The 21,390-nt window shown below is 32.4% G+C and overlaps 1 protein-coding gene across 1 annotated transcript in view; it reads left to right on the forward strand.

Moving 5' to 3' along the window:
- LOC111000488 (rootletin) overlaps nt 1-21,390 on the forward strand; it is a 47,349-nt gene that overhangs the window by 9,532 nt on the left and 16,427 nt on the right. The window contains exons 2-26 of the mRNA XM_022269934.2: nt 2,236-2,331; nt 2,442-2,624; nt 3,250-3,464; nt 3,682-3,847; nt 4,052-4,264; nt 5,093-5,251; nt 6,202-6,335; nt 6,738-6,852; nt 7,548-7,653; nt 8,505-8,635; nt 9,068-9,219; nt 10,052-10,197; nt 11,040-11,170; nt 11,480-11,676; nt 12,501-12,666; nt 13,195-13,384; nt 14,082-14,251; nt 14,934-15,126; nt 15,478-15,661; nt 16,186-16,361; nt 16,504-16,689; nt 17,156-17,336; nt 18,156-18,321; nt 18,939-19,052; nt 20,291-20,498. Coding sequence (XP_022125626.2) covers nt 2,236-2,331; nt 2,442-2,624; nt 3,250-3,464; nt 3,682-3,847; nt 4,052-4,264; nt 5,093-5,251; nt 6,202-6,335; nt 6,738-6,852; nt 7,548-7,653; nt 8,505-8,635; nt 9,068-9,219; nt 10,052-10,197; nt 11,040-11,170; nt 11,480-11,676; nt 12,501-12,666; nt 13,195-13,384; nt 14,082-14,251; nt 14,934-15,126; nt 15,478-15,661; nt 16,186-16,361; nt 16,504-16,689; nt 17,156-17,336; nt 18,156-18,321; nt 18,939-19,052; nt 20,291-20,498 — 4,078 coding nt within the window. The remainder of the gene's footprint in view (nt 1-2,235; nt 2,332-2,441; nt 2,625-3,249; nt 3,465-3,681; nt 3,848-4,051; nt 4,265-5,092; nt 5,252-6,201; nt 6,336-6,737; nt 6,853-7,547; nt 7,654-8,504; nt 8,636-9,067; nt 9,220-10,051; nt 10,198-11,039; nt 11,171-11,479; nt 11,677-12,500; nt 12,667-13,194; nt 13,385-14,081; nt 14,252-14,933; nt 15,127-15,477; nt 15,662-16,185; nt 16,362-16,503; nt 16,690-17,155; nt 17,337-18,155; nt 18,322-18,938; nt 19,053-20,290; nt 20,499-21,390) is intronic.

Below are 21,390 nucleotides of genomic sequence, written 5' to 3' on the forward strand. Positions count from 1 at the left end.
TGTTAAAATTAAATATTATTTTCAAATTAATTCCTGCCAAAACTTGATTTCTGTATATTGTATCAAGTTTTTAAAAGTACACGTAAATATACCTATCTGACACGCAAAGTCCTTTTTGTGTGTTTGCTCAATGCTTTTTTTATTGTATATGCATTACCTGAAATTTATTCACTTGTTAATGTTTTATTAAGAAGTTTTGTGAAGTGATTGAAACTAAAAAAAATACTACATATGTAGTAGTTATTTTATATATTATTTTTATGTTAGAATACTGTTTTTTTATAATGTTCTGGGCTAGTTATTCTAATATACTTATTCTAATTACTATTGATTGGCTTATCATGCGAATCGTATCGGTCGTTGACCTGACAGCCCCGCCTTAAGCTTTTGACGTCGTTTCTATGATAACATTTTGCGCACAAGTTTTTTTGGTCTATTTTTATATAAAGATAAATATAATTTGAATTAAAATTTGTTAACTCTTAATAAACTTTCTCTGTGGTTTTTAATTTCAGAGATGTATTGTAATAATAATAATTATTCATAATAACATGTTCATGTTCATGTTCACATGTTCTCCTGGTTTGTTTAAATATGACACATTCGTTTGATAACACGACATTTATAACCTCCCCCAATTGAAAGGGTGATTATTGAAACGGAACCTAGCCCTAATACAAAAAAATACTATCAGTTCCCTTACGTCACTCCATAAAGCACCATGTGATTCAAAAAGTCGATGCTGTGTAAATTTATACTGATACAAAAATATTATAATCCACTTGCAATGCAATGCAATATTAGGCAGGCGTCATCCGTGGCAAGAATGAAGATAGAATAGTTTATTATTATTAGCTAGTGAAATAAAATTAACAGTTTAATATAATAATGCTAGTAGAATCAGAATAGGAATGAATGTTCTATGCCTTTTACACATGTTTTGCTGTGAGGATCGTGAAAAGTTCCTCCAATGAAATTAGAGTATCCTCGACCAGTGTAAGCAATGACTGGCCGGCCGGCCGGTGGGTAAGGTCGAGAAGTTGCAGATATCCTTCGCGGTCGGAATAACTTCGATAGCGCGTTCAGCGTATGTCATCATCGCAGTGATTTATAGCCGTAGAATGTAGGTATCGCTACAATGTCCTCACTTAATGTTACAATGAATAATTTCAATGATTAATAATTTATTTCGTTTAGGTACAAAGAAAAGTCTAGCTAGTCCCGACGCTGTCCATTATAAACAGTGCATTTTCATTGATGTTTATCTGACTATGTTGCCAAGATAAAGTTCAGTAATATAGAGCTTTTTACTATTTTTATGTGTTCAATATGCGCGTTCGTTTAGGTAATTTGTGACGTGGACTGTATTCATATAAAACAGATGCATGTTTATTTACTAAACAGTAGCAAATTCTGATTAACGATCCATCATAGTCGATTCTATGTAGGTACTTCTGTGGTTGCGATGTCATGCTCGTTGCTTAGCAACGCGCGTGTTGTTTACCAATAGGAATTAGGAAAAAAAACATCAGCATAGTTTATGGTTCGTTTTATTTTTTAATATGGATAAAGGTTAAAAGTTAAATTATGTGTACATGTTAGGAACGTAATATTTTCAATTGTACATTCATAAGCTATATGTTTATACATTTGTTTTGAGTTTAATTAAAATAGTAAAAAAAAAAACAAGAATATTAGATAATTTATAATCTAATTAGTTAATCAAGTACATAGAAATAAATAGAAATAATACTTATTTTTTTATCCAAAATGTGTAAGTAGGTTATATTTTAATGTTTGCTATTAACTGTTTTAGTTAAACATTTTTGAAAAGATATAGGCTGAGGCCGCAACTATTTCAAGCCAAACAATATTAATTATAATTGCAACGGGGTGGTAATTAGATGTTTAACCGAGATAGTACTTCCACGCCATGGAAACTAACAGTTTGCGGCTTATTTCAGTGTATTTTGCACAACGAAAACATATTTTCTTTTGCTTAGTTTTGCTTTAGTTTTTGTTACATTTCCCAAGTTAGCAGATAAATATAACGATAACATCGCATTGATGTGCATAATTTATAATGGAGTTTGAGAATTGAAATCCGTCCGACATGTTTATTTCGAAGTTAAACGCAAAAATAAAGTTAGGAAGAAAAAAGTTGTTTTTCAGGTGAAAGAAACGAGTCGTGTTATCGTCACATAATACTTAAAAGTGATAAGTCTTTTCTTTTAGTTGCCTGCGCGAGAAGGATTAACAACTCCGAGGAGCGCTAGAGCTCCAATAGGCCGTAGACCACCTAGTAGCCTCCCTCATACACGTAAAAAGGAGGTAATGTATAATTATACATAAAAGGTAAAAATTTGGCTGGCTTTTTCATTGACTTGACTTCAGAATAACCATAAAAATGAAGCGTAAATTAAAAGAATTCGTTTTAGAAGACGCCTGAGAGTCCTCCGGATATGGATTCACCAGTGGAAAGTGTTGGCAGCGATTTGCGACGGCAAAATGAGGAACTTCGTGCTCGTCTTGCTGGAGAAAACGCAGATCATAAGCGAAGATTGGATGCTTATCGACGTGCTCAGCAAGGACAAGCAGCACTGGTTTCTCGTCTACAAGCAAAGGTAAGTTAATTGACACTTTATACTATGCATAATATTTTGTTAGTTGGTACAGGAACACAGTATAAATACAAGATAACAGTAGCAACAGTGCATGTATGTAGTTTGTAAAAATAAGATTTTCGAAGAAAGAGGTTTTTTTTGCATTATTCCAAGAAAATATGTTCGGAAATTTTAACTTTTGTTATTTCTCTTATAACCTAGAAACAACTACAACCTTTTATTTTTGTTATTTATCATTGTATAAATAGTTTTATGCTAATTTAAAGGGAAGTTAAAATAGTCAGTTGTTTCATTATCTAACAAATTCAGTTGTCACAGTGACAATTCACTTAACCGTTACAGAACGTCAGATATCAATCGTAACTCTGTCATTATTTTTGTTGCTTTATTTATTTATTATCAATAACATCAATAGTCAACACAAACATAAAAATTTAAATTTGGTTGCTTTCAAGACAAATAAAAAAACGCTTACGACTGCTAAATATTTTTACATAGTAGATACCAGTATTATATTTTTAATTGCTGTACAATTATATAAAATTAGTTAGTTTATTCAACTAGATTATACAGCTACTTATTGCAACTGTTGAATAGAAATAAAAATGTTTTTTAATCGTAAAAGGTTCTCCAATACAAACAAAGATGTAATGATCTGGAGAACCAAATGCTGGAAACTACACCACGCAGTGACACGAGCTACCGTCCAGCCACTTCCTCTGGGAAAGCTATTGCTCTACCGTCCTCGACCCAGCCAACGCCATCACCAGATTTGAGGAGAGATGAACGCATTACTGACTTGGAAACCGCCTTAAGAAGGCTAGATGAGGAAAAACGCAAGTAAGGAATTTTATTGAGAAAAAATAATAAATATATTAGCTAAAATCAATCAATACTATTTATAGCAATAACAAATAATAATTTAATTTTTTTTTCTAAATTCATATTAATTTTGAATCTGATAATCAATTGATTTATAACCAATAGTAGTGAAACTTAATTAAGAACAAACAAAGAACATTATAATAACTTTTAAGATTACCATACAATGTTTTAGATGTGAAAAGCTTGTGTCTCAGAACACTTTACTCCGTGAGCAACTGGAGGAATCGCACCAGTTAAATGAAGCTTTGACAAATGATCTGCAAAAGTTAACTAATGACTGGGAGGCACTACGAGATGAAATGTCCATCAAGGAAGATGAGTGGAAAGATGAAGAACAGGTATATTTTCTAACATCTTAAACAAAATTATTCATAAAGATTTTAAAGCTGTGGTAATGCAATGATTGAAATTCTGTAACTTCTGGGAGACCTTACCAGCCTATATTTTTTTGGTTAAGGGATGTAATTTATTTAGAAATTTAATATTTTTAATGAATATTAAATAAAATCATGTATATTGAATTAAAATTGTATATTCTACAGGCCTTTAATGATTACTATTCAAATGAACATAATCGTCTTCTCAACTTGTGGCGCGAAGTTGTCTCTGTTAAGAGGTTCTTCTCAGATCTACAAACAAACACTGAGCGTGATTTATACAAAGTAAAAAATAATATTGACTCAGCTGCTAGGGATTTGGTGGGAACTCTAAGTGGTTATGCTATCACAGCATATGCCAGTCATGATAATTCCAAGGTAAAGGCTTTTTTGTTTCATATCAATTCATAATTTAGATTGTCTTAAACAATATTGGTGTGTCTCTGTAAAAACCTTACACCGAGTTGATGATAACATGCTACAGTTTTCAATAGCAAAGGACGAAACTACAATTAAAATTATTTTTTGTAATAGAAAGCATACGGGCAGGAGGCTCATCAGATGTTAAGTGATACCACTGCCCATAGACACATTGCCTCAAGGCTCGCAAGTGCGTTGGCGGCTTTTTAAGGACTTATTTATAAAAAAAATGTGTGTGTACACACATAAGTGAAACTTCTTTATGACCATATTTTTGAAAAATCTACTATATGCAACTTTAAATAAATTGGTTGAATAAAGTTAAATTAGAGAATTTCTATATTTTATAAAAAAACTATAATATGAAATATATTATATATTTTTTGTAAAATAATTAACTACAGTTTACAGAATTAGAATTTCATTAATTTTAATAGAAATATGTATTTACTATCTTTGTAATCGTTATTATATATTTTTGTTATTAATGGCTTCGAATCTCTTCAAATCAACCGTGGTATTGACAATAAAAAAAAACGCATCACGGAAAAATGTGAAGTGTAACAGAAAAATGTGACGGTAATTTTTTTCCAACACCGATAAAGAAGTTTCACTTCAATAACATAATTAGTCCTCATTTCATTCACCAGTTTAATGACATAAAAGTGACATAAAAGAAAATAAATGGTTTTTGAAATACTACATATTCTACAGTAACGATATCATTATTCTGATCCGCATGGTTTTTGTTAATATTATTTTCATGTAAAATTTTATGTTTTTCAGCCTGATCTTCAAACATCTCAAACATCAGCTCCAGGTTCGGCAATCGAAAGCCTTCGTTCTGATTTACACTCAATTACCACGCAAAGAGACAATGCTCTCTCTGAATTGAAGGAGAGAGACACGCGTATACAACGCTTGCTCCAAGAGCTACAGGGATTGGTGAGTTATTAAGAGAAATATATTTGTTATAATATTGTAATTAGACGCTTAGTAGCCTGTCTGCCGTCTCTTTCTATTAAATTTTGATTGCATAATGATGAATAAAGATAGAAGTAGAATGCTTAGGATAAGATAGTGTTAATGACTTATGGGAATGCAACTAAAAATAATTGCATCCTTTAGTGATAAACTAAAATCTAACTAACTTTTGTCTCTGATCCCTAGAATACCTCATCCATAAAAAATCGATAGTTTTAAAGTTAATTTGTCTCTGTCAAATTGTGTTAATATTGTAATCAACAGATTTTAGTATCTGTTAATTACAAACCTCAGAACTAAATGTTAATATAAACTACGGAGCTCTGGGTAAGCTTATTTTTTAATATGTCAGCGTCATAAACTCTAGCAAACATAGATCGCAATCGTGGTAGTCTGTGGAAAAAGAACCAGCAATTTTTTTGTATTATCTAGATGATTACTGTCGAACTAGAAGAATAATAGACAACATAACAAAAAACTTAATTAGCACTGCTGCGACCTCAAATCCCAAGACGATCTTCTTTTCACACAATCCCTTATTAAACGGTTTTATTTAGCTCACCCCGTTTGTTTTATTCTTTTTTCTTGGGTCAAATTTAGTAATTCAAATTTCACCCTCTTTCTGTCAACCGATTAATCTGAAATTTTGTATACACTTTGGATTTTGGTGACAATACAAGTATGTTTATTCAATTATTAAGATGGCCGTCGCTACAAAATGGCGGATAATTTTTTTTATTTAAGTCTAGTCTATGCATATGTTTATAATTCCCACGACTGTAACTATTTTATTATTTTTTGGTTTTAGTACATTTATCTTAAACATTGCAATGTATGTTTAACATAAAACCGTTTAACTTAAAAAGTTTTTTTTACCTATTTTTTTATATTTTATTGTCGTCTTACTTTAGGAAGAGCGATGCGAGTGTGCCGAAGCAGTTTGTTCTGAGGCGGGAATAATGCGCTCAGCGCTCGAGGAAGTTGCGCGTGCACTTATTCAGGATTCCGAAACTGATGCTCCGCCTACACATATGCATTTAGACAGGTTGGTTCAGGGCATTTATGACTAATTGGAATCCAATACGTTTTAGATATATAGAAGTCATACTACATACGTTCACAAATTTACCTATTATCTGTTAGAATTTTTAGGTTACTCATTTTTTCAAATAAATCTGGTGAGTTTATGCGATTCTTTATATATATAAAGAACGCTACGTTCTTTACAGCAACTGTGAAGCCAGTCAGCGATCCGACTTTAATATTATGTATTTAAACACGATCCCAAGTTTTGGGCATGAAGAGAGAATTTTATCTAAAGAGTAAAATATCCCTAATTTTATAAATTCAAATTTCCTATATCTATTGTTTTCTTAAATAGTAAGAAACTATGATTTTAATCTTAAATATTTAATTTATTTATTGTTTGTATACTTAATAATTGTAGGTCACCCAAACGTGGTATAGCTCTGTCGGCAAATCCGACAGCATTCGCCGAAAGTACGATATCTGCACTACAGGCCGCGTTACACAAGTACCAGATACAGATACACGAATTGCAGGTAATATGACACACCTACCTACAACCTACTACCAACCACACCTACAACAGGTAACATAGTAGCGTGTATATTTAAGGTATTATTTGACATTTATGTAAATTATTTTATTATCATATTAGTTATTTAATACTGTTAATTACCACGGAAGATGTCTAGTCACCTGGAACACAGGAATGTCTCTAATCCAACTAGCGTCTAGCTCAGCGATTCCCAAATTTCCATTCATTTATTTGCTGTTTGTTAACAATTACCTAGTAATTTCTTTCTAAAAGTTATCATTATGTTTCGCAAACATTCAACGTTTTAATATAAAATTTATGCATACGAGGGGCCAAAAGAATCTTGGAAGCCTAAGGTGTGGCACGTCACAAAAAAGTTCGGAGAAAGCTTTGTGTAAGCTTTTACTCAAGGCCGATAAAGAAATCTACTTTGTAGGTTAAGTACTCTGTAAGGCTTACTTTGGATGAAAGTCCTCGACCAGTCGAACGACGGAAAGGCCGAACTTCAGCGGTCGAAAAATTTTTAATAGTAAATCAAATTGTTAGTTTTGAACTGAAGTCGTCTTTTGTCTCTTTCTGTGTGTTATAAAAAGAGAGAGACAATTAACTATACTTTTGGCGATGTCGAGTTTCTTACAAAATAAAAATAAGCCTGATCAAAATTAGTAATTTTAAGTATTTTTTCGGCTTTTGCAGGTAAAACTTCAAAATACGAGAGAACAATTGGTGACTTGCCGAAAACATTCCGAAACTGCGGATTCACACGTGACGTCGTTAGAGAACAAAGTGGAAGATTTGCAAGGTAATATTTGTTATAAAATACAACTAAAATTATAAGTAATTAAAAAAATTAAAATCTTTTTATATATTATATATGTATATATTTTTTTAATTAATTTTCACTCTACTCCCCTGCCATAGTGTCCAGGGACTTTATATATCACTGCTACTATTAACGCGTCGGGAATTACGCCCCGACTACACTGGTAATATTTTTATTAACAATATTCATGGGCGAGCCGGGGCGCAATTCCCCGCGAGACCCGCTCTTTCTGTTTTGTTTGCCGCCTTTATATATACAACTATTTTTTCACAGAACCGTTCCAGGCACGGTCTGTGCTTTATTAACATGTCCTGTAGGCCGTTACGGTCTACAGTCATCTGTATTTGTTGCTCCAGGTCGTGCCTGGACGATGCGAATATAGGGCAGTGTAGAAGCACATGTTCCACTGTTTGCTCTTCATTACAGCAGGCACATGTTGGGCTTGTCCTAATTTTATATATTATATATTATGTGTCCCTTGCATAAATGCCTTTATATATATATTTATTTATTAATGTTCACCTCATTTTATATAATGTAAACTCTTTCAAGCTGTATTTTCTAAAATACATGACAAACATTATAATAAACAATAAACATAAATGTTACACTTCTTATTCTAGATTTTAATTAAAAAACCTCTAGTAAAATAGGGGATTATGTATCAGATAGGCAATATATATGCTTTGACTATTTCGATGTCTGTACTCTAAATCTATGTCAAAAACGATTTGAATTTATACCCTAAGTATGACTATATTCAAAGAACTGTTTTTTTTTATTTACATACGGAAATAAGGTAAATGGCAATTAGTATGTTTAAATTATAGGAAAATTGGATCAAACGAATGCAGATTTGAACCAAATTGTGCAAGAGCGGGAATCACTTCAGAAGACTGTGGAAGCCTTGAGAATTGATAAGAATAATCTTGAAAGGAATCGTGTTGAAATTAATGCGATGGTATGTGTTAATTCACATTAAGCTAAATCATTATTGACTTATAGTTTATATCTTTAAAGAACATACACTTTTTTATATAACAAATACTTGTGTATTGTTTTATCTATCGTTCTCTTTTCATCGCAGCATAAACACTATTTGACAAAAAGAAACGAAATAGGTACTTGTAAGTTCGATAGGACTTATATTGCTTTTATGAATAAAGGCCTAGGCTGTGTATTATATATGACAAAAAATATCGCAAATAATGGGTTAAAAAGGCTAAATGTATATTTTCTAAAATAATAGACTATAACAAATAAGTTATTTTGATAAAAAGTATATTATAACAGGACTTCTACATTACTAAGATTATTATCCTTAAAAGGTTCATTTAAATTATTGTTCAAATACCTTTGAGTGACTTAATATATAATTTAAAATACTGTGTAGGTGGAGTCTCTAACATCGGACTATGAAAAACTTCAAAAAGTAAACAATCGTCTAGAAAAGACAATTGAAGGGTTAGAGAATGAAAAAAGATCACTCAACTCGGAAGTCGATCATTTGCATCGAGAACTTACTAGTAGGGACTCAGTTTTACGGTAAGTATATACAAATAATATAATGTCATTAAATTAAATATTTTTCATTTAGAATGAATATATAGAGTTAAATTTATATCAAATTTTGACAAGTAATGTTTTTTTACGTTTTGTTGTCCTGCATGATATTTCAAGTGATGGGAGATTGAACCGAGGACCGACTGCAGCGCCATCGAGTTTGTTCAAACTTATAACTCGAAAACGAATGGATCGATTTTAGTATTTTTTTAATGAGTTGATTTTGTCTCCGTCCAAAATAGCAGAATAACAATTGGAAAATTTACAAAAAAAATTAATGGCGTATCGTTACTGTCAAACGATTGTTCATTGCGGTAATGGCATTTTAAAATTAAAAAAAATAGATTAATGTCAATAATGAGAAAGGATTGACATATTATATATCGGTTGGCAAATATTTATGCGAGTGTTCAAGTTTTTTATTTTTTTATTCTCTTTATGTTATTAGATAATAATTAATAATAATAATAACAATCAACTAATCTTTAACAATTCGTTCATTGACTGTTAAGGGGTACGAAGTTCGTTGGGTCAGGGGTTATGTATATCATAGACAAATATAATTTGGTTTGTATGTAGTATCACAGATCACTAAGTAGTGTACTTTGTTCGTCATTTGTTATCAACTCTATGATAAGAAAAATTCAGGAAATATGGGCAAAGATCAGTCGAGTTTTGGAAAAACGAGTCTCAATCTTTTTGGATTTAGTTTACTTAGTAAATTAATATTGACATATATTTAAAATGGTCGCCGTTTATTAACTAAAAAATTTTGGGTTGATAAAATTGCGTTTTTTTTATAATCTTGCTTTAGAACGGAGGAAGAACGTTCATCTCGTCTCCGTAGCGAACTGGTCAGTGTTCGAGAAGAGTTGAACAAGACTGCTTTAGCTCGGGATCTACTGGACCAGCAGAAGATAGAGGCAGATGCTATACTTTCACAGATGGAGAAGAATAGAAGTGAGTTTGATTTGTTGTAGTTGTCAATTGTCATTATCGCAATTAGCCATAGAAACGTTAGTTAGTAATTAGTATATATTGGTGTATTAAATTTTTTATTTTGTCTTTATTATATAATATACGTTGTTAGAGTTAAGGTATTCATCATCCTCCAATATATAAATTTTGAAAATTTTAAATACTTTTGTAAACAACCAAGGTATAGAGAACACAAGACCAAACCATAGAACAGGTTTTATTATAGTTAAAGCCGCAAAAAACATACGTAAGATAAATTAGTTTGATTATTTCATCAGTAACTAACAATTTTTTTCTTATTATAAATGTACAAATACACTAAATGTCCTTTACTCGAATTTATTTTTATTATGTAAACGTCAAAAGCACCTCTCATTCTCCCTCTAATTTGAAATAAAAGGCTATGAATGAAACGTAGTAAGTCCACCTTTATAAATGATACCAATAAAATGTTTTTAATCGTTTTTTACTACCTACGGATTTTATATACTTAAATAAATATGAAATAATTACTTTAGTTCTTCCATAGTTGTAACATGTAAGTGGGCTTACATTTGTTTTTTAAAAATGTCGTTATCGTCATCTCAAAAATTACTTAAAGAACAGAGCGTACTATTTCTTAAAAAAGCTCGCAATGAACGCAACATGCAATGTGAGTGTCCATGGGTTATTACTATCTCTAATTTTTTCATTGCGAGTGTCCATGGGTTATTACTTAACATGAACTAAGCCTCCTGCCAGGCGGCAGCCTGTTGTATATAAAATATCGAAATAGCACACACGTAACTTTGAACCACGGTGTTATAAAATGTGTTATCCTTCAGGTGAGCTGGAAATAGAGTTGGAACGGAGTCTCTTAGAACGTGGTGATCTTCAAGACTTGGTGGAGAAGTTACAGTCGCTGATACGCAACCTTGAGAGTGATAAGAAGAAACTCATTGAAGATGTTAAACTTGTAAGTTTAATATTAATTCGTTTTCTTAAAATGTAAAAAGTTTAAAAGGCGTTTCTAGATAATTAAAAAACAAGTGACGTTCTCGTTCTTTAGGTTCTTTTAGCTTAAAAATCTGTAAAAAATATTTGATGTTGCTTATAAGTTGAACAGAGCAGATTGAAAGCGACTTTGACTTATAAACTATTGAAAAAAAAATTGCCTGCATATATACGAAGTATGTGCAAGATTGGTTTTCAAATATGAAAATGTCCAAATCACGTGACCTATCTCTTAGTAAGTTTTTATTTTATTTATTTAATTATATTCTAGTTGGAAGATGAGAAATCTTCGCTATCCAACCAGTCATCAGACCTTCAAGGTGATCTGAACTCTCTCCGGAAAGAGTTGTTAGCGGCTGAACAGCACCGGATGGAGTTGGAGGCAGATAAATCAACATTACACGAGAAGATAAAGTTCTTGGAGGGAGAAAGAGAAAAAGTTGAGATGGAGTTGAGACAAGTTGCCAGGTAGGATATTAAAATATTTATTTGCCAATACTAATTTATAACATATAAACTCTTTCAAAAAAATGGGAAAAATTACTTATTTATTATATGTTTTGAATTAATATAATTGTTTGACCTAGACTGTATACGTAAAATCGTGTTAAATTAAAACGCTTCTACGCCTGAATTCTGGCACCTTTTTATATTCGATTACGAAATTCAAACTTTTTAAAATATATTTTACTTCATATTTAGGTAATTATTTAAATTGGAATAAATAACGAATTATTAAAAAAAATTGCAAATTTTAGATGTTAAAACCGTTTGGGTTATTAATTGCCAAATTGCTACGCAATTTTCGTTACAAAGGTGCTGTTCAAAGAGACTTATTACTGATATTTTGAAAAATGTTTAGATTACTAAGTTTCCCTGGAGAACGGAATTGTATTGTATTTATTAATTTTGCGTGTTTAGGTTTTTTATTTTATTTTAATGAAATAGAGAAGAAACGGATAAAAGGCTTCTCTGTTATGTGATACCGCCGCCTCTAGACCCTTACCTTACATAGACATTTAGCAAGTGCGTAGAATTGGTAAACTCTTTTATAGAAGTACCTGATGTCGAATTGGTTCGGAAATACTTCACTGAGCATTTGGTTCGCGCGTCCAAAACTGCCTTAGAAAACTAACGATGGACGTCGAGGTGCTACGGGTGGAATTTCGTATAATGCCTCGACATGATGCACGTATTAATTAGAAAATCTCATCTGATCACTCCCCGATTTCGGTTTAAAATAGAAGGCCGTGACTATATTGAAACTACAATTTTTATATTTATTATTATAGAGAAAGAGGAGAACTAAGCTCGCAATTGACCGCGATGGCCCGTAAGAAAGACACATTGAACGAAGAAATAATTCGACTGCAACAAAGATTGGAGCAAGCTAACGAAACCATTGGTCGTCTGAACCGATCTATCGACGATCACGTTAAGGAAGGTGAAGAAAAACAGGTAATTTTCTTTACGATATAGGTAATAACTTAAATTCGATGCATTACTAAAATTATTTATGACGTACCAAGTATGAAGGATAAGAAAACAATTTTATAGAAAAATTTACATGCTAGAAGTTGTTTCATGTATTCGGAATCATGAAAAATATTAGATACGAAATTTAGTCCTTAAATATTAGAATTAAATAAAGTGTTCATGTTAATTATCCTATTGGGGCGAAATTCATGAACTAGACTTTTGACTTGACTTGACCGTATGTCAAAATCTAACACACTTTTGACATACGGCGACCAGTCTTAACGCTAAGTTCCGTTCATGAATGTTTCTTAGTGTTTAACATATAACATACACAGTAGTGTATAAGCTATTTCAGTTCTGGCGAAATAATAATAGGTTTTGGCCAAAAGGCGAAAACTGTCATTTTGACCAACGACCGTTTTTAATGGTACTGTTTAGTCTACGAAAACGATGAATTTAATAAACTCTTTATATTTTCTTACATAATTGTATTTTTTACGTTTCTAGATATTAATAGACAGTCTAGACAAAGATAAACAGCATCTCCAAGAGCAATTAGCAAGTGTACGCTCCGAGAAAGATGCGTTGGAGGCTGTTTTGTTCGATACAGCGAATATGTTGGAGGATACTGATAGCAAACGAAGCAAACTCGAGCACGACTTGCAGAATACATTAGTCCAACAGGAAAATCTAAAAGGTGACTGTTGTAAATAGTATTTTGTAACTAATATCCTTATGCATGCAGCCTTATATATTTTAGTTACCATGTACACAAAATCAACTACAAATAATTACTAACTTCACTCAAAGACAGAGAAGACACATAGAAATCTAATTCAGAGGCGTAGCACCCAGTGCGGAAGTTGGTGGTGTCACCCCATCGATAGTAAAAAGCAATAAATTTTATACGTTAAAGGGACGTGGATAATTTATTAAAAGATCGCGAGTCTGGGACGGGGAATCCCCCACGACATGGCATGCTCTTTTGCGGTAATTCCCGAATTCTACATAGAGCTGAGCAAGTGATAGGGCTATTTTTTTTTGTATGTACATTGTTCTGAAAGTTGAGAGACCGGGTGGGTATCCCCCAAAGAGGTGACACCCGGTGAGGCCCGCCACTGCTCCCCCCCCCCCCCTTTGTTACCCCCACTGATCTTAGTTAAAAGCCCTTTACCAAATTTAGAGTTATTGTGAATCGCACTGTCCTTGAACAGTCGCTATATTTTGTTTAAAGTGATTATATTATTTATTGATTAAACTCCACTCAATAAAAAAAATATAGAGTAGTCATAATATATATACATAGTATCAAATATTAAGCAAAATACTGACTATTTTAAGAAAAAACATTGTCCAATAGATGAAATATCAGTGAATTAATAAATTGTTTGCAGGTCAAATAGCACGTCTAACAAAAGATTTAGAATGCAGCGAGAAGAAACTACGTGAAACTAAAAATAGTATGCAACATCAGAGCGGCAAGAAAGAGGCAGAATATCAGCAGGTTATCACTAACCTGAATCGTACCACAACTGAGAATATAACTAAACTTAAAGAAGAAAAGGTAAGTTTTATTATGGTTCTTGTCTTTACGCCATAAATAATAGTTTGACAGGTCAAAGAGATCGAGATAATTTGGTGCTATTTGTCTCTGGTGTTGAGTCTCGAATATTATCTAAAAGTAATTCTACAACACATTTGACTACCATGTTTCAAGTCTATGTATATAACCATACAATAGTATGGTAATATCAGTTAATATTTATTTATTTAATTATAAGTAATCTTGTTGTTGCTGTAGACTGTTTACTATAGTCTGATTTTTTACAGCAATTATAAATCTACGCAATTATAAATCAGAGTATTAAAATTCAACACATCTTTGTATATATGTATTATACAAAAAAACTTATTGAGTTAATAAATATAAATTAAAATAAACGCAATGGTTATACTAGAACTTAGAGATATGAGCCTCAGATTTCTGTATCAGTTTCTCTTCGGTACTATAATCGTATTTTTGGTCTAACACAAGCCGGTTTCCTCGCGTTGTCGTCCGTCTTAATTCTTATTGTATGACACAAGCACTGCATACAATAAAAAAGCCCTCTAGTCTATCCGTCTATCTCTTCGTGATAATCAAGTTAGTAGTGTTTGATTATCACGTAAATAAATAAATAATAAATAAATAGACTAGTATGAAGCCGTAGTAGGCTAGAATGTTAATATTATAAAACTTATTAAAGGAACAACTTCGTCAAGTACTGGAACAGAAGTTGAATCAAACTATAGCTATGCTGTCGAGCGAGAAGGAAGTATTGGAAGCCAGTGCGAGGGAAAGGGAGAAGAAATTACTGGCGTCCCGCGATCAGTTGATGTTACAACATGATGAAGCTATGCTTAGAGCTGAGAATGATAAGCAGCAGGCTTTGCTTATGGGTATGTTTTTTTAAATGTCTGGAACGAAAAAATTTATAGTCCGGACAAGTTATATAAAGAAAAAGTAAATAGTAAATACTAGTGATTTGCTGCAACACGAATATTTTTCTACAATATATATATATATATATAGAAAAATCTGCGACTCCTATGATTACGGCCTGTATTTTCGATTGAGAACTCGAATGTTATTTAATAAAGTCTTGTACCCTTTTATGAAGAAAACATTTTTGATATAGACAAGCAATAATTCTGTTATAAAAGCTATAAAAGTTTTTTTTGTTGCCATGGTTACCATTATTTCTTCATCCATATAACAACGTTTGTATGTAATAAGTGTACCTTCCTCAGCTCATCAAGAACAACAAGCCTTAATAGAACGCTTGGAAGAAGCAAAACGTATATTAGACTGTGAGCAGAACAAATTGGAACGTGTCAAAAGAGATGCTCAAGCCAGGTCAGATCAGGACAGGGGTTTTATCAACCAGCTCAAGGATGACCTGTCGGCCTTGAAGACTCGGCTTGAGGAAGCTAAGTAAGATTTCTAAGTACTATATGTGTAGTTGATAGATGTCGTACACAAAATTGAATATAACTTATTTATGCTATAAATGACAAAGCATACAATTCAGTGTCGAGTGTATACAGATTTAAAACTAATTAAGTAAATTTAGTTACTTCGCATAAATTTTTTCAATAAAATAAATTGTAGTGGTTTTCCCGTAGTATATAAAAAAATGAAACTGGTACGTTTTACGTGAAACAAAACAAAACATGTTGTCAATTTTTTTACACGTTAATTTTTTTAAGCATTTCATAATGCATTCCAGAAATGTTTGTTTTGGAATGCTTGGTAAAAACGGCATAGAACCTACTCAAATGCGTGTCTCTCTAAAAGAATCTTATGATACTATCATTATTTAATTAGTATAGATTTTGTATAAATATATATATTTTGTTTGTTTCACGTTTTAAAGATATTTTCATGTTTGTCTCAAAACAGTTCTTCAATCTACTCCGTCTTAAAATATATTTAGGAACTTGCATTTAAATGTTCAGGGCGGCAGCTGAAGACGATTGTGCGAGATTCGAGAATCGTATAAAAGAATTGCACTTGGAGAAGGAAGCATTGAATCGCGAGTGTCAAGAGACGCGTGCGCATCTCTCATTGGCTGAGGACAAATATGACGCCGCATACGTACAGTTACAGGATACTATACGAAAATTGAAGGAATGTGAGTAACAATTGATTTGATTCTTCTCGTTATGTGTGTTTTAAACAAAGAGTACTTACTTTTTGCTTTGTTATAATAATATTGGTATTTATTTAGGTAATTAAGAAAGTTATATCTGCTATTTAGAGTTTGTACGTTTCAGTGGAAAATGAATCGGAAAGTCTTCGTAAAGAATTGACTGACACTCGACGCCAGCTAAGCAACTGTTCGGCGGAGAGAGATAAATATAACAGTGCCTGCAAAGAATTACGAGACCACGTAAAGAGATCGGAGCATGAGAGAAGAGAAGCTGCCAGAGATAGAGATGAGGCTTACCATAAGATTGCTGGTGAGTATTGTACTAATTTTAAAGCTTTATATAATCTGTAAAATCTGTATTTATATGACTACTATTAACTATGTAGTCTACTGTTGGTGTTTGCGAATTTACCTGATACCGTTATTATCTACCTAAATAATTTCATATATAACTTTGCTACTGTAACTGACCGCTCACTGCAGGTACATTGTTTTACATGTGTCCCGTTACATTATACTGTAACCATTTGACTTGTTATAAATAGTAGTTTCAAACGGCAAAAAATTTTGCTCCAAATTTTTATTAGGCCAAATATTACATGATATTGATGAACCTGGCTGCTTAACTAACAAAGGAAACCTAAACAAATGTTGTCAAAGATACCTCAACCATAGTAAATCTTCATTTGTTTTTCGTGCAACCAAAATGATGACATTATTATATTGAAACTTTAATTTTGTATAATACATATTTTTAATTATAATTGGATTTATAGGATTAGAAGAAACCCGAACATCATTAGAACTAGAGCTATCTCGCGTACAGACGCTACTGAAAGAGTCTGAAACTAGTGGACAGCACGTTGATCGGTCTTTACGGACAACAGAAGCACAATTGAAGCGAGAAAGAGCAGCATTGGAACAGGCGCAACATGATATCAAGGAGTTGCAATCCAGGTGATGTATATTTTTAACGAAGCTGTACACATATTCACAAGAAATTAAGATAATGAAAAACGTAATATATTTATTTGATTATTACCTAAGATTTATGCGTATACATATCTACGTATGTATACGTATAAATGTAAACACGTGTCTATGATAACTTTTTGCTTGGGTGCGTGTGGTTTTTTGGGTAATACAATATAATGTTTAAAAATACTTATCTGGTCATCCACGGCATAAGGTTGTTCCTAGTTTGGGGACTAGCGTCTGTGTGATGGGTTATCATAAAATTGCGTTATTTCTTCAGACGTAATACTGCTATGGTGACGTTCTTTCTCTTTATTAATTTAAAAAACTGTGTTTCTATAGGAATAGTGTACCCAACCACTAAAATATGATAGGCAAGTCAAGTCATAAATGCTTTCGTCTCACTTTAATCTAAACTCAATAAAAAGTTTTAATTAGCTTGCCACCGAATAACTTACACTTGGAGTCGACAGGACAGTGTTGCTTACATAAAAAAAGAAATACAATAACACAAAATGCTTTAAGTTGCGATGACCAGCAATACTGGTTTATTTTTAATGGGACAGTAACGGGCTAAGTCGATAATATTATACATTGCTGTTAGACAAACCATTGTTTTAATAAAAAAATCAAGACAATTCAAATACATATTAAACGCCTAATTCTACTATTTTATAATTATTCTACAAGTGCAAATACACGTGCGTACCTATTGTAATATAGTTTTGTTTTGGGGTCTCAAGCACTGTTGTATTATATTCTATATCCTCCAAAACTCATACAGAATTATCAAATTTATAGACTCCAAAACGAGAGTGAAGAACGGGAGCGTATATCAAACGAAGCGTGCACGGCTAAGCGTCACGGGGCAGAACTGGACGCCATGTTGGGAGCTGCGCGCGCAGATATTGCCGCTTTGAGACAGCGAGGCGCTGAACTAGAAGAAGCCTGTCGGGCTAGAGATCAAGTAAATATAAAACTAGTGTACTTAAGCTTTAAATTACTAGATAGATATAGATTTATTCTTTTGTTTTTCGTGTCATTATTGAATGATACAAAAGAGCCACAGTTTTATTTGATATATTAAAACCAAAATGACATTTATATAGCAAACACAATATATGAACTTATATAATAACATATATACAATTATGAACGTCAGTACAAAAAAAGTGTACGTACAATATTTACGGTGAGGTCTTAAATAAAGAGCATAGAATGGACGAGAAGAATAAACTTATCCGTCTCTTTTTAATCGCCAAGTTTTATTTTGGATGCTTGTAAGAACCGTTTATGAATAAGACTGGTCTTATGTATTTACTAAATAATATACAGGTGTGGATAGTAATGTAATAACTGTATAATATGGTACCGGCGTGTAGAGGACGCTCCTGACTTTTAGAGATATTCGACATTTACCGCCATACCCGCAGGCATTTATTATACATTATGCCACACTGTATATAATCAAAATTCAAAATATATAGAAAAATAAATAAATCGTTTTAGAAAGCAACTAGTTGATTTAAAAACAGAATACATAAATTTAAATAATTATCTAACGTGATATATTTTGATTCTTAGGAATTGGTTCTCCGTTTAGAAGATTGTCGATCAAAGGAGCGTCGTTTAGAGGAACTTAAACATAATTTGGAAGTCTGCCTTGCCGACGCTACACAGCAGATTCAGGAGCTTAAGGTAAAACAGTTATGACAATAATTGAAAAATTATACGCTGAAAATGAGAATTGAAACCCCGTAAGAACTGTTTACAATATTTAAACGTTTGTACTTTATAATAATAATTTTATCACAAAATTTTTCATCCTTAAAAAGTATTTTTTATAACTTACTCGTTAACCATACTAAAGTTATACTGAAATTGGTTAAGAGTATAAGAAAAAATCTTTATTGAATATAATGGGTTGGGGTAAAAGTTTCTTTGCATTTTTTAGGAAAATACATAAATAAATGTTTTTAATATATTATTTTTACATTTAACCAAAGTATGTAGGTACCATTTTATTAGGTAACTTTTTGCTATCTTGTAGCATGATCACATTGCTTTATAAATTTTGGGGCTTCTGATCGAAATACCGCGACAATTGGTTTGGTCTGGACCTGACATTGCCTAAAGAATTCTGAAGAGACCGAAACAGGTGGAACTCTGAAGGTCCAAGGTCAGGACTATACAGCAAATGCATTAACACCTCCCAGCCAAGCTTTCTTGATTTTTGCTGAGTGGCTAAAGATGTGAGAGGTCTAGCGTTATTATGATAAAAAAACCACACCCCGTCTGTTGATTAATTCCGGCCGCTTTCTCTCAACTTGTTGCTTTAATCTCATCAGTAGTTTGCAGTACAGTTCAGAATCGATGCCTCTGTTTGGCGGTAACAGCTCATAATGAATTATGCCAGATCCCGCCACACGCAGCATCACCTTGCTACGAGTTAACCCGTTTAACCAAAGAGATTTGACTACAAGTTCATATATACTATAATGAGAAAAGTCTTTATCCCCAACCTAATATATGTATTACTTAAATATATCATTGTTTATACATTCTATACGCAAGGACCAATATTATTTAAAGCTTATAGGTAATATAATCTTAATGCAAAATTTATATTAATCTAATTTATCAGTCAAAATTTTTGCATCTCCATATCGTTTTCAATTGTATGTAATGAATTCTTATATCAGTTAGGATTCTTATTTAATATTTTATTGTCAAATATTTATAGAATTAATACTCCGTAAACAATAAATTTAAAACAGACTATGATAAATCAAATGTTTAAAATATCTAAAATGTAAAAATAAACTGTTTTGGTACTTAAAAGAAATATTCAATCAAAATAAATATTAAAAAATATAAATATGTTTTGGGTAGTGCCATTGTTGTCTAGTGAAGTCTTATATAACTTTTTAATACAGACTCGACTTGGCGCTTCCGAAGGCCGATGCCGCGCTGTTGAAGCAGCTTTAACCCAAAGTGAGGCGGGTCGTCGTGATGCTGAAGCAAGGTTATCATCAGTTGCGCACTCATTACGACGCGTGTGTGGAATACAACCTGATGGCTCTGTGCAACAGGCTGCTAGGAGGCGTTTAGCCAGCCCAGCTAGGAGATACAGTCCACATAGGGGTGAGGTTTAATTAAGAAATTTAGACAGACAGGAACAATACACAGATGTTTTAGTAAATACTGAGTCACTACAAATGATTAGAACAAATATAATGATAGATATGTTCGTTATATACTACTTTTCAAATATTTCCCCAGTGTAGGCATACATTGTGGAACCAGCTGTCCACTAAAGTATTTCCGAACCGACTTAGGGGCCTTCGAGAAAATAGCATACCTATTCTTAATAGGCCGGCAACGCACTCGCGAGCCTTCTGGCATTGAGAGAGTCTATGGTATCACTTAACATCAGGTGAGGCTCCAACCCGCTTGCCCTGTTCTATAAAAAAAATATCCTTAAAACGGTGAATAAATTCAAAACAATCTGACGGTCTCGCCTCAGTAAGATGCCTTTTAGTGCGAATAACTAGTTACCATGGCAACGAATTCTATGGCGATACTATCGTTTTATGAGGCGAAAAATGTATTTAGCTGAATGCGTAACCGGCCACAATTTAAAACATAACACTTACAGTCGTATAAAACTTACATATATTTTAAAACTTATAAACAATAACTCAACAAGAATCTCACAAACCACTCAATAATTTGTATGTGTAACTTTGTGTTTATAATTTTTTAATTGAGATTATTACTTTATTTTTGTATTTTTTGTTTTTGCACTTCTATATGTTATTTTTAGCTTTCATAAAGCAGCGGTTTACCTTATAATGTAACGGATAAATGAAGCAGCCAATTGTAATGAGTCTTCATATTGTTACGAAGACGGGTCAACTGCAATGTTTTTAGATTTTTCCACTACTTAGAGAACTTTTCAGCAGGCTGAAATATGATTTATGACCGTTTCAGGAGAGGGTCAATCACATATTAGAAAATCGAAATTTACATAATG

This window comes from Pieris rapae, chromosome 17, assembly GCF_905147795.1.
Source record: "Pieris rapae chromosome 17, ilPieRapa1.1, whole genome shotgun sequence".
NCBI classification, from domain to species: Eukaryota; Metazoa; Arthropoda; class Insecta; order Lepidoptera; family Pieridae; genus Pieris; species Pieris rapae.